Raw genomic sequence first — 12,386 nt, 5'->3', positions numbered from 1 at the left:
TGGGAGTGACTTGGCAGAGGAGGGCTTGGCACACAGCCAAGGCAGTCAATCTTCCTTATCTTCTATTGCTTCAGATGATGACATTTTGGACCCGCACAAGCGCAGAATTATGCGTAGAAGAGAAAAAGTAAGAACATATTACAGGAAATAAGGGGGGGCACCTGTGTTTGGGTGGGGCTCCAGTAATTAGGGCTGCTGCTATAAATGGCAGCATGTGGGTTTGGCCATTGTGGAAGAGTATCTGATCGCAGTTCGGCAGGAATCCTGTGTTTTCTGGACTTTGTTGCTTTTTCACGCCTTTGAAACCAAAGTAGAGCAACGTGTGTGTGTGTGTTTCACTTTGTTGGAAGAAGAAGGGGTGTGAAGTTTCTCCACAGCTGCTGGCTAAGTACTTAATGACTGCTTAAGGGAAATTGTACAGACTACCCAGTTGTTTGGGAACAGTGCTCTTTGCAATACAAAGAGTGCTTAGTTTATTTTGACTTTTGTGATAAAGAACATTGTTTTGAATTTTCAAACGTGTGTGTGTCTGAAATTTGTACCCTTGAATTTTCGGGAGGCTCCTATCAGAGAGCCCGGCAGAACATCCCCCCATGGACCTCCTCTTTGCTAGACTATCCATGGCCAATTCCTCCAACCTTTCCTCGTATGTTCTAGTTTCTAGTCCCTTTATCATTCTGGTTGCAGTATTTCTGGAGTATCAATGCCTCTTTTGTTGTGTGGTGACCAAAACCGAATGCAGTACTCTAGGTGTGGTCTAACTAGGGCATTATAGAGTGGTATTATCACCTCCCTTGTCTTGGAGTGTATTCCTCTGTTTATGCATCTTAAGATTGTGTTGGCTATTTTAGCCGCCGCTGCACATCGTTGGCTCATGTTTAATTTGTTGTCCCCCATTACTGGGGGCTCGGCGCTGAGACAGAACATGAGGACCCCCTGCAATGTATCCAGATCTCTCCCAATAATCCCGTACGCTTTCTTGTCTCCTTTCCGCCTCCCCTACCGCACCAGGACCTTCGAAACCAGTTGGAAAAAACTCAGAACGAGTTGGCTGAGAAGGAAAAGACGATGGAGTTGCATTACACGGTCCTTTTGAGCGAAGAGGATCAAAGATTGCAGAACCAGGAACTGGTCATCGCACGCTTGACGGACGGCGTTGCTCACAAGGATGAGCTGCTCCAGGTAAGAGAAGCAACTCTATTATTCTGATTTCTCCTCCCTCATTAACTCCCTGATTTTCTTGGCTTTCAAAAAATGGTTGCATTTCACAGGGTTCCTTTGCTGGAACCTCTGAAGACGCGCCAAGATTGACATCAAGATTGACCTCCGGAACCGCCTGCTACCGCACGAATCCCAGCGACCGATAAGGTCCCACAGAGTTGGCCTTCTCCGGGTCCCGTCGACTAAACAATGTTGTTTGGTGGGCCCCAGGGGAAGAGCCTTCTCTGTGGCAGCCCTGGCCCCTCTGGAACCAACTCCTCCTGGAGATTAGAACTGCCCCCACCCTCCCTGTCTTCGTAAACTACTCAAGACTCATTTATACTGCCAGGCATGGGGGAGCTGAGATAGCTCTTCCCCCTAGGCCATTACAAGTTATGCATGGTATGTTTGTGTGTATGTTTGGTTTTATAATAGGGGTTTTTAGTTGTTTTTATTATTGGATTGTACATGTTGTGTTTATTATTGTTGTTAGCCGCCCCGAGTCTGCGGAGAGGGGCGGCATACTAATGCAATAAATTATTATTATTATTATTATTATCATCATCATCATCATCATCAATGATTTGGGTCTTTTCGAAACATGCCTTTTTAACCCAGCGATCTGCTGGCAAACAACAAGCATTGTTTGTTTCCTGTTATTGGTTTTTTCTGTTTATGTTTTTTTGCACAGACTCTTGATGGGGTCATTAGAGAGAAAGATTTGAGGCTGAAGGAATGGTCCAGGAAGTTTCAAACCCTGGAGAAAAATAAAGAGAGTATTCAGAGACAGAACGAAGCTCTAATGGAAGAAAAATGCACAGCCCAATCCGAGCAGCTGGTGACCAAAATGATGCATGAACTGGAGGTAAGACCTATCATCATCTAGCCATGCCCAGTTCTTGCAACCATTCTTCATATCTTTTAGCCTTTAGCCTTAAGAGCTTGCCACCTCATTTTGCTTAAGGTAAACCAGCTATTTTTTTCCTTTTGCAGAGAATCAAGGAATCTGAATACTCTGAAATGCTTGAAACGCTTCGAAAAGAGCACGTCATTTTTTCAACTCTGATCAAGTCTTTGAAAGGTGCCGATGGGTGAGCAGAATCTACTTTGCCTCCAAGTTGAAAAAGTGGCTTCTGGGCAACCTTTCCCAGGGTTTCTCAACGCACAAAAACCCCTGCACAAAAACCCAGCCACAAAAAACAACAGGGAGAAGAGGAGATGTATTTCTTGGCTAGCCTCATGAGGCGTGACACTTCGTGGAGATCCTGGTGCCAAATCTCTGCTTGGGTTCTTGCATGAAACTATTGAGATTTCCATTTATCTCCATTTGGCCTTTATGTGGGTGAGAAGGGATGGACTACATGGGCGAGGTCCATAAACCAGTCACTGGGAGATATTCTACCATATACCTCCCAGCAACCGGTTAGATCAGAAGTAGGCAAAGTTGGCCCTTCTATGACTTGTGGACTTCAACTCCCAGAATTCCTGAGCCAATCATGCTAGCTCAGGAATTCTGGGAGTTGAAGTCCGCATGTCATAGAAGAGCCAACTTTGCCTACCCCTGGATTAGATCCTACAGGGTTGGTCGTCTTCGGGTCCCATCAGCTAAACAGTATCGAGTGGCGGGTCCATGGGGAGGGCCTTCTCTGTGCTGGCCCGATTCTCTGGAATCAGCTACCTCCTGAGATCTGCACTGCTGCCCCCTTATTGGCCTTTTGGAAAGCCATAAAGACCCGGCTTTTCCAACAAGCGTGGGGCCATTGACCTTGGGGTGGGGAGGGTTACTAGTGAGGTTGGCTCATAAATGTACGGATGGCTGCAATTATTTTAAGTGGAAATGTTTTTATCCACGTTTATTTTTGCTGTCCTGAATCCCTAGGGATTTGGGCGGTGTAGAAATCTAATCAAGTAATTAAATAAATAAAGACTCCCTCTGGGGTTCGTATAGGGCTGGTTCCCCCGGGGAGAATTCTCCTTTTTTTATTTCTCTGTTCAGAAACGATACTGGTTACAAGAAATCAATCAACGGATATACAAACGAGGCTAATTAAAAATTATAATGGAAAACTAGGAGGGAGGAGAGGAGAGAGGGAGAGAGAAGGAGGAGGAGAGAAAAGGAAAAAGGAGGAGAAGGGGAAGAAGAGGTGGAGGAAGAGAGGAGGAGAAGAAGGAGCAGGAAGAGAAGGAAGAGGAGAAGGACAAGAATGGAGGAAGAGAAAGGGAGGAGGAGAAGGAAGAACAAGAGAATGGGAAGAGGAGAAGGAGAAGGAAAAGAGCAGGGGGATGAGGAGAAGGGGAAGAGGAGGAGAGGATTTGGAAGGAAAAGGAGAAGGGGAGGAGGAGGTGGAGGAAGAGAGGAGGAGAAGGAAGAGGAGAGCAGGAGGAGGAGATGGGAGGGAAGGTGAGAAGATGGGAGGAAGAGAGAAGAAAGAGGAGGAGGTGAATGGGAAGAGGAGGGGAGGAAAAGAAAGAGGAGGAGAGGAAGAGAAGGGAAGAGGAGAAGGAGAAGGAAGAGCAGGAGGAGGAGAGGAAGAGGAGGAGAAGGGGATGAGGAGAAGGAGAAGAAAGAGGAGGAGGAAGAGAAGGGGAAGAGGAGAAGGAGAAGGAAGAGCAGGAGGAGGAGAATGGGGAGAAACAGAAGGAAGAGGAGATGAGGAAGAAGAGGAGGAGGAGAAGGGGAAGGGGAGGAGGAGGTGGAGGAAGAGAGAAGAAGGAAGAGCAGGAGGAGAATGGAAAGAGAGGGGCTGAAGTATCTTTGGTGTTGTTAAGGACACTGAATAAAGAGCATGAATTAGTCCCCAATGTAATCTGAGTTTAACGAACAGCAGTTCAGAGATCTTGTTCTTGTTCCTTTGTGGAGGAGTCTCCCCTCCAGTCTGTGCCTCAAGATGATGGAGGGAATGTTGGATCCAGCCTCCCCCCCACCACCTTGCCAATAACTGAATCCCAGCTGTGTCACCTTTAATCAAGTAATGCCCTTCAGTAAGGAAATGAATGTGCAGCCTTTTGGCATTTATGTATTTATTCGTTTCCAAGCAGTGCTTAATTCTGAGAACTACTTTCCTTCCTTCCTTCCTTCCTTCCTTCCTTCCTTCCTTCCTTCCTTCCTTCCTTCCTTCCTTCCTTCCTTCTTCCTTCCTTCCTTCCTTCCTTCCTTCCTTCCTTCTTCCTTCCTTCCTTCCTTCCTTCCTTCCTTCCTTCCTTCCTCCTCCTCCTCCTCCTTCTTCCTTCCTTCCTTCCCCAACTCCGCCCCTCCCCATTTTCTCCTCCCTTCCTCTCCCTTCCACCATTTTGGCTCCTTTCAAAAATAAAAAGAGGGGTGGGAAAGGTTATTTCCTGAGAACGAAGGAGCTGACTTTGAAAATTGCCTTTGCGTTTATGTATTTGTTTTTCCTTTTTTTGAAAGAACCAAGCATTTAATAGTATTTAAGTCCCTTCTCCTTCTTTAGTTTCCTTCTCCCTCTTTCCCCCCCTTTAATCTCCCTGCAATAAAGAACTTTACTTAAAAAGCATCAGGCTGCTGTTGGCTGCCCCCCCCCAAGCGCCCCATGTCTGAAGAAGGGCCAACCAAACCCTTCATGTATTTTAGCTTTTCATGTATCCCCTTAGCTTTGTAGCAATGAGCGTAACGTTCAACATAATGTTGCCTACCATCGTAAATTTCTAAGCAGCCGTTCGCAAATCAGCATACTGATGGTATCTCACCCAGTGCCCTTGGATGGTCCCCACCCAGCGGGTTCATACAGATTATTAAACAGCAGGGTGAGAGAACTGACCCCTGAGGTACCCCACAAGTGAGGGACCTCGGAGTCGACTGCTGACCCCCTGCTAACACCGACTGCGACCAACTGGAGAGGTAGGAGGCGAACCACTGTAGGACAATGCCTCCCACTCCTAAACCCTCCAAACAGCACAGAAGGATAGCATGGTTGATAGTATCGAAAGCCGCTGAGAGGTCAAGAAGCACCAGGATAGAGGAGTGACCCCTATCCCGACCCCGCTAGAGATCATCCATCAGTGCGACCAAAGATTTTGTTTTTTTCTTTTCTCTTTTTTTCCTTTAAAAAAAAATTTTTAAAAAAAATTTTTTTTAATAGTGATAGTGCTTGGTTCTTTTTTCTTTTCTTTTTTTATTATTATACTTTCTTTTTTTCTTAGCTTATAGTCTTTTTTATTTTAGATAGGAAGAGGTAGTAAGGGTCTTTAGTTATTTTTTAAGGCGAATACATGAGAAGGGGGAGTAGATACAATGACTTAGTTCTGTCTTTAAGAATAAGATGAAAATATTTTAATAAGGTTAAAGGAAATCAATGTGGAATTCTATTAGAAGAAAATTTGGATACCTAGATGACAACATTAGAGGTCAAGGTAGGGAGGTACGATGAATACCGAAAATAATTAATTTGGAACTACAGTGGTACCTCATGATACGAACCCCTCGTCTTACGAACAACCCGAGATATGAACCCGGGGTTCAGAAATTTTTTGCCTCTTCTTACGAACTTTTTCCTTCTTACGAACCTGCCGCGGCCGCAAAGCCCCGCCGCCCGGCTGTCGTCTTTTGAAACAGGCGGGGGGGCTTCTCAGCGTCCTCCTGAACCCGAACGCCAAACCCGAACTTCCAGGTTCGGCGTTCGGGAGGCTGCCGAGAAGTCCCCCTGCTGTTTCAAAAGATGACAGCCGGGCGGCGGGGCTTCTCGGCGGCCTCCCAAACGCCGAACCCGGAGGTTCGGCAAAAGTTCAGGTATATATATATATATACAGACACACACACACACACACACACACACACACACAGTAAAATACATGATGAAGGTTATAGAGGAGATACTCATAGTAAAATATATCTACCGTGTTTCCCCGAAAGTAAGACAGTGTCTTACTTTCTTTTTACCCCCAAAATCCCCACTGCGTCTTACTTTCGGGGTATGTCTTACATTGGAAAAAAATTGAAAGGGTCGTGTTCCCGAAGGCATCTCCCCAGAGTCCAGAAGGGCAGCCGCGGGACAGGAGCCTCGTGAGCCCTTTTCCAAGTTCAACCTCAGGGCTCCAAGCGGCGTGCACGCGTGGAGCCGCAGATGCGTGTCGGGGAAGCGTGTGTCTGGAGGGGAGGAGCCGCTCTGCGCAGTTGGGCAGCCCCACCTGCCTGCCGGAAAGGAGGCGGGCGAAGGAGGGCGCAGCTCCGGCCGCTCGCCTCGGAGCCGGTCGGCCTCGCTGGCTGCTTGCAGCCGAGCTTCGGCAGGACTCGGTTGCTGGGACGAGCGCCTTTGCTGCAAGCCGCCGCCCGCTCGGCTCGCTTCGGACCAGCGCTGTCCTTAGCTTTGCCAAGCCGGGGAAGAGGCGGTGGCGCCGCGGCGAGGCGAAGGCGAGGGGCACGCAGGGAGCTTGGAAGCGACGTCATCGGGCTCCCCCCCCCCGGCAATACCCCCGTGTTTCCCCGAAAGTAAGACATATGTCTTACTTTTGGGGTACGGCTTATATTAGCCGACCCCCCTGAAACCCGCGATACGTCTTACAATCGGGGGTGTCTTACTATCGGGGAAACACGGTAAGAAAGAATAGAAAAGAAGATATAGTAATAGAACATATCAATGAAAGAATAGAAGAAGAGATATAGGAATAGAAGAAAGGTATAGGAGATATAGGAGAGCAATAGGACAGGGGACGGAAGGCACTCTAGTGCACTTGTACTCGCCCCTTACTGACCTCTTAGGAATCTGGATCGGTCAACCATAGATAATCTAAAGTGTTGGGGGTTTGGGGATGACACTACGGAGTCCGGTAATGAGTTCCACGCTTCGACAACTCGGTTTATTTATTTATTTATTTTATTATTTTTATTTATTTATTTATTTATTAGATTTGTATGCCGCCCCTCTCCGTAGACTCGGTTACTGAAGTCATATTTTTTACAGTCAAGTTTGGAGTGGTTAATATTAAGTTTAAATCTGTTGTGTGCTCTTGTGTTGTTGTGGTTGAAGCTGAAGTAGCTGTTGACAGGCAGGACGCTGCAGCATATGATCTTGTGGGCAATCTTGTTTAAGGCGTCTTAGTTCTAGGCTTTCTAGGCCCAGGATTGAAAGTCTAGTCTCATAGGGGATTCTATTTCGAGTGGAGGAGTGAAGGGCTCTTCCGGTGAAGTATCTTTGGACATTTTCAAGGGTGTTAATGTCTGAGATGCAATATGGGTTCCAAACAGATGAGCTGTATTCGAGGATGGGTCTGGCAAAAGTTTTGTAAGCTCTGGTAAGCAGTGTGAGATTGCCAGAGCAGAAGCTACGTAGGATTAGGTTTACAACTCTTGAAGCCTTCTTGGCTATGTTATTGCAGTGGGCTTTGGCACTTAAATCTTTTGTTATTATAGGTCTTTAACCGAGTGGGGGTTATCTGTGATAATTAGATTATTCATATATCCGGAAGCTGAAGTAGTCGCCGACAGGCAGGACCTTGCAGCATATGATCTTGTGGGCAATACTTAGATCTTGTTTAAGGCGTCTTAGTTCTAGGCTTTCTAGGCCTATCACGAAGCCCAGGTCAGAACAGAGTTGCAATTTTTCCTTGCTGCGGAAAAAAAATAAAATAAGTTTGAAGCTCAAGGATGTCATAAAAGTTTGAAAGATGAACACCACCCTGGGGACCAAACGACGCCTTTGTTTTTAACTTTCATTTTAATCTTCTGTAAAATATACTGTTTATCCTGTTCTTTCCAGAGGCTTTCAAAGCGACTTCGTGTCTTTCTGCTTTAGAAGGAGGTCTTTTAATGTACGGATAAAAAGGCGCCAGAGGTCCAGAGCACAATCCCCCTCCCCCAAAAATATTTTGTGAGCTTGGTCTCATTTGGTCTTAGAAACATAGAAACATAGAAACATAGAAGTCTGACGGCAGAAAAAGACCTCATGGTCCATCTAGTCTGCCCTTATACTATTTTCTGTATTTTATCTTAGGATGGATCTATGTTTATCCCAGGCATGTTTAAATTCAGTTCCTGTGGATTTACCAACCACGTCTGCGGGAAGTTTGTTCCAAGGATCTACTACTCTTTCAGTGAAATAATATTTTCTCATGTTGCTTTTGATCTTCCCCCCAACTAACTTCAGATTGTGTCCCCTTGTTCTTGTGTTCACTTTCCTATTAAAAACACTTCCCTCCTGGACCTTATTTAACCCTTTAATATATTTATATGTTTCGATCATGTCCCCCTTTTTCCTTCTGTCCTCCAGACTATACAGATTGAGTTCATTAAGTCTTTCCTGATACGTTTTATGCTTAAGACCTTCCACCATTCTTGTAGCCCGTTTTTGGACCCGTTCAATTTTGTCAATATCTTTTTGTAGGTGAGGTCTCCAGAACTGAACACAGTACTCCAAATGGGGTCTCACCAGCGCTCTATATAAGGGGATCATCTCCCTCTTCCTGCTTGTTATACCTCTAGCTATGCAGCCAAGCATCCTACTTGCTTTCCCTACCGCCTGACTGCACTGTTCACCCATTTTGAGACTGTCAGAAATCACTATCCCTAAATCATTTTCTTCTGAAGTATTTGCTAACACAGAACTGCCAATACAACTGCCAGTCTTCAGCTAAAAAAGTCTTTCTTTTTTCCCTCTTTTTATTCAGCATAAACAATCTGCAGGAGGAGCTAAACGCCATCTTGGCCCTGCGGAAGCAACTCGAAGAAGGCATCGTGGAGACCTGGAATTTGCGGCGAAGGTTGGAAGAGCAAATCCGGGATAACAGGAAGGAAGGTGAGCAGAACAGGTGGCAAAATAAACCTCTCGCGGTCCAAAGAGAGTAGAGAAAAGGCTACATAGGAATAACAGCCTTCACGGCTTGGTAGCATCCATTCTCAAGTTCATGGCTGTATCTTAGGTAGCCTCCATCCTCACATTCGTGGCTCCATCTAAAGTAGCCTCCATCATCATGTTCCATTTATGCATTTCCTAATGCATTTGGCCAACCGGCTTGGGACAAAGAACACCGACAGGACCATCTTACCCAACTGATTTGTTGGGGTTTTTTTGGTGATCTGCTTGTCAAGATTCCAGGTAATATCCCAACTAAATCAGAGTCTGAGTCAAAGTACTCCTCAAAGTTCCAATTTATTTCCCACTCAGTTGAATGGTCACATCCCTTGTCCCCCCCACCTACAAACTTGTCACGTTGCCTACTCAGATTGTGCCAGCGTGGCCAGTCCTATTATTATTATTATTATTATTATTATTATTATTATTATTATTATTATTTATTGGATTGGTATGCTGCCCCTCTCCGTAGACTCGGGGCGGCTAACAACAATGATAAAAACAGCATGTAACAATTCAATTAATAAAACAACTAAAACCCCTTATTATAAAACCGAACATACGCACAAACATACCATGCATAACTTGTAATGGCCTAGGGGGAAGGAATATCTTAACTCCCCCATGCCTGGCGGCATAAGTGAGTCTTGAGTAGTTTACGAAAGACAGGGAGGGTGGGGGCAGTTCTAATCTCCGGGGGGAGTTGTTTCCAGAGGGCCGGGGCCGCCACAGAGAAGGCTCTTCCCCTGGGGCCCGCCAAACGACATTGTTTAGTCGACGGGACCCGGAGAAGGCCAACTCTGTGGGACCTTATCGGTCCCTGGGATTCGTGCGGTAGCAGGCGGTTCCGGAGGTAATCTGGTCCAATGCCATGTAGGGCTTGAATTGTGACCGGAAACTCCTTCCACTTCCACCCAGTTGGGTGGGCATAGGATGTCCTTGAGTCACTGGAAAGAATGCTTCAGTTAAGCATTCAGATGCCTCTGTTCCCTCCTGAAAAATCATCCCTCCCACGTTCCCATAAACATCAGGCCGCCTTCAGATAGTGTGGCAAGCCGTTAATTTATCACCAACTTCTGCACCGGGCTTGACACTGCTGGCATTACTGAGCTTGGTAATGGAGGTGAGAGGTCTCTTTCCCCTCTTCCTCTCCTTTCCCACTTGATCTAGATTTGAAATAAGCTGCTTAGGACAGCTTCCCACCACACAAATTGTATCTTTAAAACAATGTAAGCCGCTCATTGCAATTCAGTTCCCGTGGTCCATTGTGCCAATAGCGAAAAAAAAAAAAATTGAAAAATAAAAATAAAATTGGCATTTTTATTTAACCTGGCTTTCCTTTGCTCCCCTGGAGACCTCAATGTCGTTTTCACAAAAATTTATTTATTGATATTTGATTTGATTTGATTTGATTTGTATGACGCCCCTCTCCGTAGACTCAGGGCGGCTAACAACAATAATAAGACAATATAAACAAATCTAATATTTAAGTTTAAGTTAAATTAAGAAACCCTAATTTGAGAAACCAATCGTACATACAGACATACCAAGCATACATTTTATAAGCCTAGGGGGAAGGGAATATCTCAATTCCCCCATGCCTGACGACAGAGGTGGGTTTTAAGGAGCTTACGAAAGGCAAGGAGGGTGGGGGCAACTATGATCTCTGGGGGGAGTTGATTCCAGAGGGTTGGGGCCACCACAGAGAAGGCTCTTCCCCTGGGTCCTGCCAGACGGTATTGTTTAGTCGACGGGACCCGGAGAAGGCCAACTCTTTGGGACCTAACTGGTTGCTGGGATTCGTGCGGCAGAAGGCGGTCCCGGAGATATTCTGGTCCGATGCCATGAAGGGCTTTATAGGTCATAACCATATTCTTAACTATGGAAGAATAAGTCCACCCTCCTCTCTCTCTCCCTCTCCCTCTCCTTCCCTCTCTCTCTCGTGCGTGCCTTCGCTCCCTCTTCCGCCGTGTTTCATGCACCTGTTTAAAATTATTTTTAAAATGCCACGCTACCAATGCAAACTGTAATTGTACAGAGGATCCACAACGCATGCTGATAGCTAAGTGGGGACGTAGGAGGTGCATCTTAAGATGTCAGGAAGGCGAGTGAAAACATCTGGGGGGGAGTGTAAGGGGGTGCCTAAGTGGGATAGAAAAGGAACAGGGGTGGAGAAGATGGGAAGGCTTCTTTCCTCCCAGCCTCTGGAGTATAAGGCCATACCTTGGTCGTACAAATCTGGATGGGCAGAGGGATGTTTTTAAAAGGAGTGCTGAAGTCAGCATATAATTTCAAATGGGCCAGAATCGCATTACGAAAAGAAGAAAGACGTGAAAAGCAGGAAGAGTAGTCCAGGTTTTCAAATAAGAATATGGCTTGTAGGTAGGTTGGTCGGTCGGTCGTCCGTTGGTCGGTCGGTCGGTCGATTAATCGGTCGCTCACTCGCTCGCTCGCTCACTCGATAGATAGATAGATAGATAGATAGATAGGTAGAAGGGCAAGCAGGCAAACAGACAGACAAATAGTTAAGATAGATAGACAGACACAGAGAGATAGATATATGGATAGAAACATAGATATCTTGTTTTCCCCAAAAGAAGACATCCCCTGATAATAAGCCCAATTGGGCTTTTGAGTGCATGGCAATAAGGCAAGCACTTATTTCAGGGTTCAGAAAAATATAAGGAACATAGATAGATGGAAAGAAAGAAAGAAACAAGATAAACAGACATATAGGCAGATAAATGGATAGACAGACATAGATAGATACAGACAGATAGATAAAGATAGATAGATAGATAGATAGATAGATAGATAGATAGATAGATAGACAGACAAATAGACAGAAACAGATGGAGAGATAGATACCGTAGACAGACAGGCAGACAGACAGAGACAGACAGAAGTAGTCCTTGATCACATGACCTTCTTTTCCCCCTGGAAGATACCACTTTATCTTGGAGCAACCAGACGTCATACATGAGCATTTGCTTACGGGACCAGGATCATCGGTGGGACTGTTCAGTAGACCAGCTCTCTTTGGAGGAGCTTAAAAAGAAGGTATTTGGCTTCCTTCTTCTATGTCTGCCAGAAAGCTTATTAACATCACTGTGTCTTCCTTTGGAGCAGCCATTTCTGAGACCACACTGCGGGTCTATGACAATTCGCCCCAGCCAACCCGCCACGGCCAACTCACTGTGAGACAACCCACAATGGCTAACTCGCTGTAGGACAATGCCTTGCAGGAAAAGAATTATGCTACTATCAAAGAAACAGTGGAAGGAAATTATTAAAGAAAGGGTGCAAAATGAGGGACAGAATGAGGTGTGAATGACAGAAATTAAAATGATTTTTAAATTTTAGTTTGAATAATTAAATTGAATT

General features: G+C 45.6%; 2 protein-coding genes across 3 annotated transcripts in view; one reads left to right on the top strand and one right to left on the bottom strand.

Annotated features, from left to right (window-relative positions):
• The window catches only part of ST6GALNAC4 (ST6 N-acetylgalactosaminide alpha-2,6-sialyltransferase 4), a 683,294-nt gene that overhangs the window by 554,450 nt on the left and 116,458 nt on the right, over positions 1–12,386 (bottom strand). The gene's annotated exons all lie outside the window — the stretch shown is intronic.
• The window catches only part of CDK5RAP2 (CDK5 regulatory subunit associated protein 2), a 118,572-nt gene that overhangs the window by 37,378 nt on the left and 68,808 nt on the right, over positions 1–12,386 (top strand). For both annotated transcript variants that reach the window (XM_070758771.1, XM_070758770.1), the window contains exons 13-17: positions 1,012–1,182; positions 1,892–2,065; positions 2,194–2,291; positions 8,818–8,945; positions 11,947–12,062. In XM_070758771.1, coding sequence (XP_070614872.1) covers positions 1,012–1,182; positions 1,892–2,065; positions 2,194–2,291; positions 8,818–8,945; positions 11,947–12,062 — 687 coding nt within the window. The remainder of the gene's footprint in view (positions 1–1,011; positions 1,183–1,891; positions 2,066–2,193; positions 2,292–8,817; positions 8,946–11,946; positions 12,063–12,386) is intronic.

The sequence above is a fragment of the Erythrolamprus reginae genome, chromosome 8 (genome assembly GCF_031021105.1).
Source record: "Erythrolamprus reginae isolate rEryReg1 chromosome 8, rEryReg1.hap1, whole genome shotgun sequence".
Taxonomy (NCBI): domain Eukaryota; kingdom Metazoa; phylum Chordata; class Lepidosauria; order Squamata; family Dipsadidae; genus Erythrolamprus; species Erythrolamprus reginae.
Note: the sequence above shows the minus strand (reverse complement) of the source record. Positions and strands in the feature narration are given on the sequence as shown.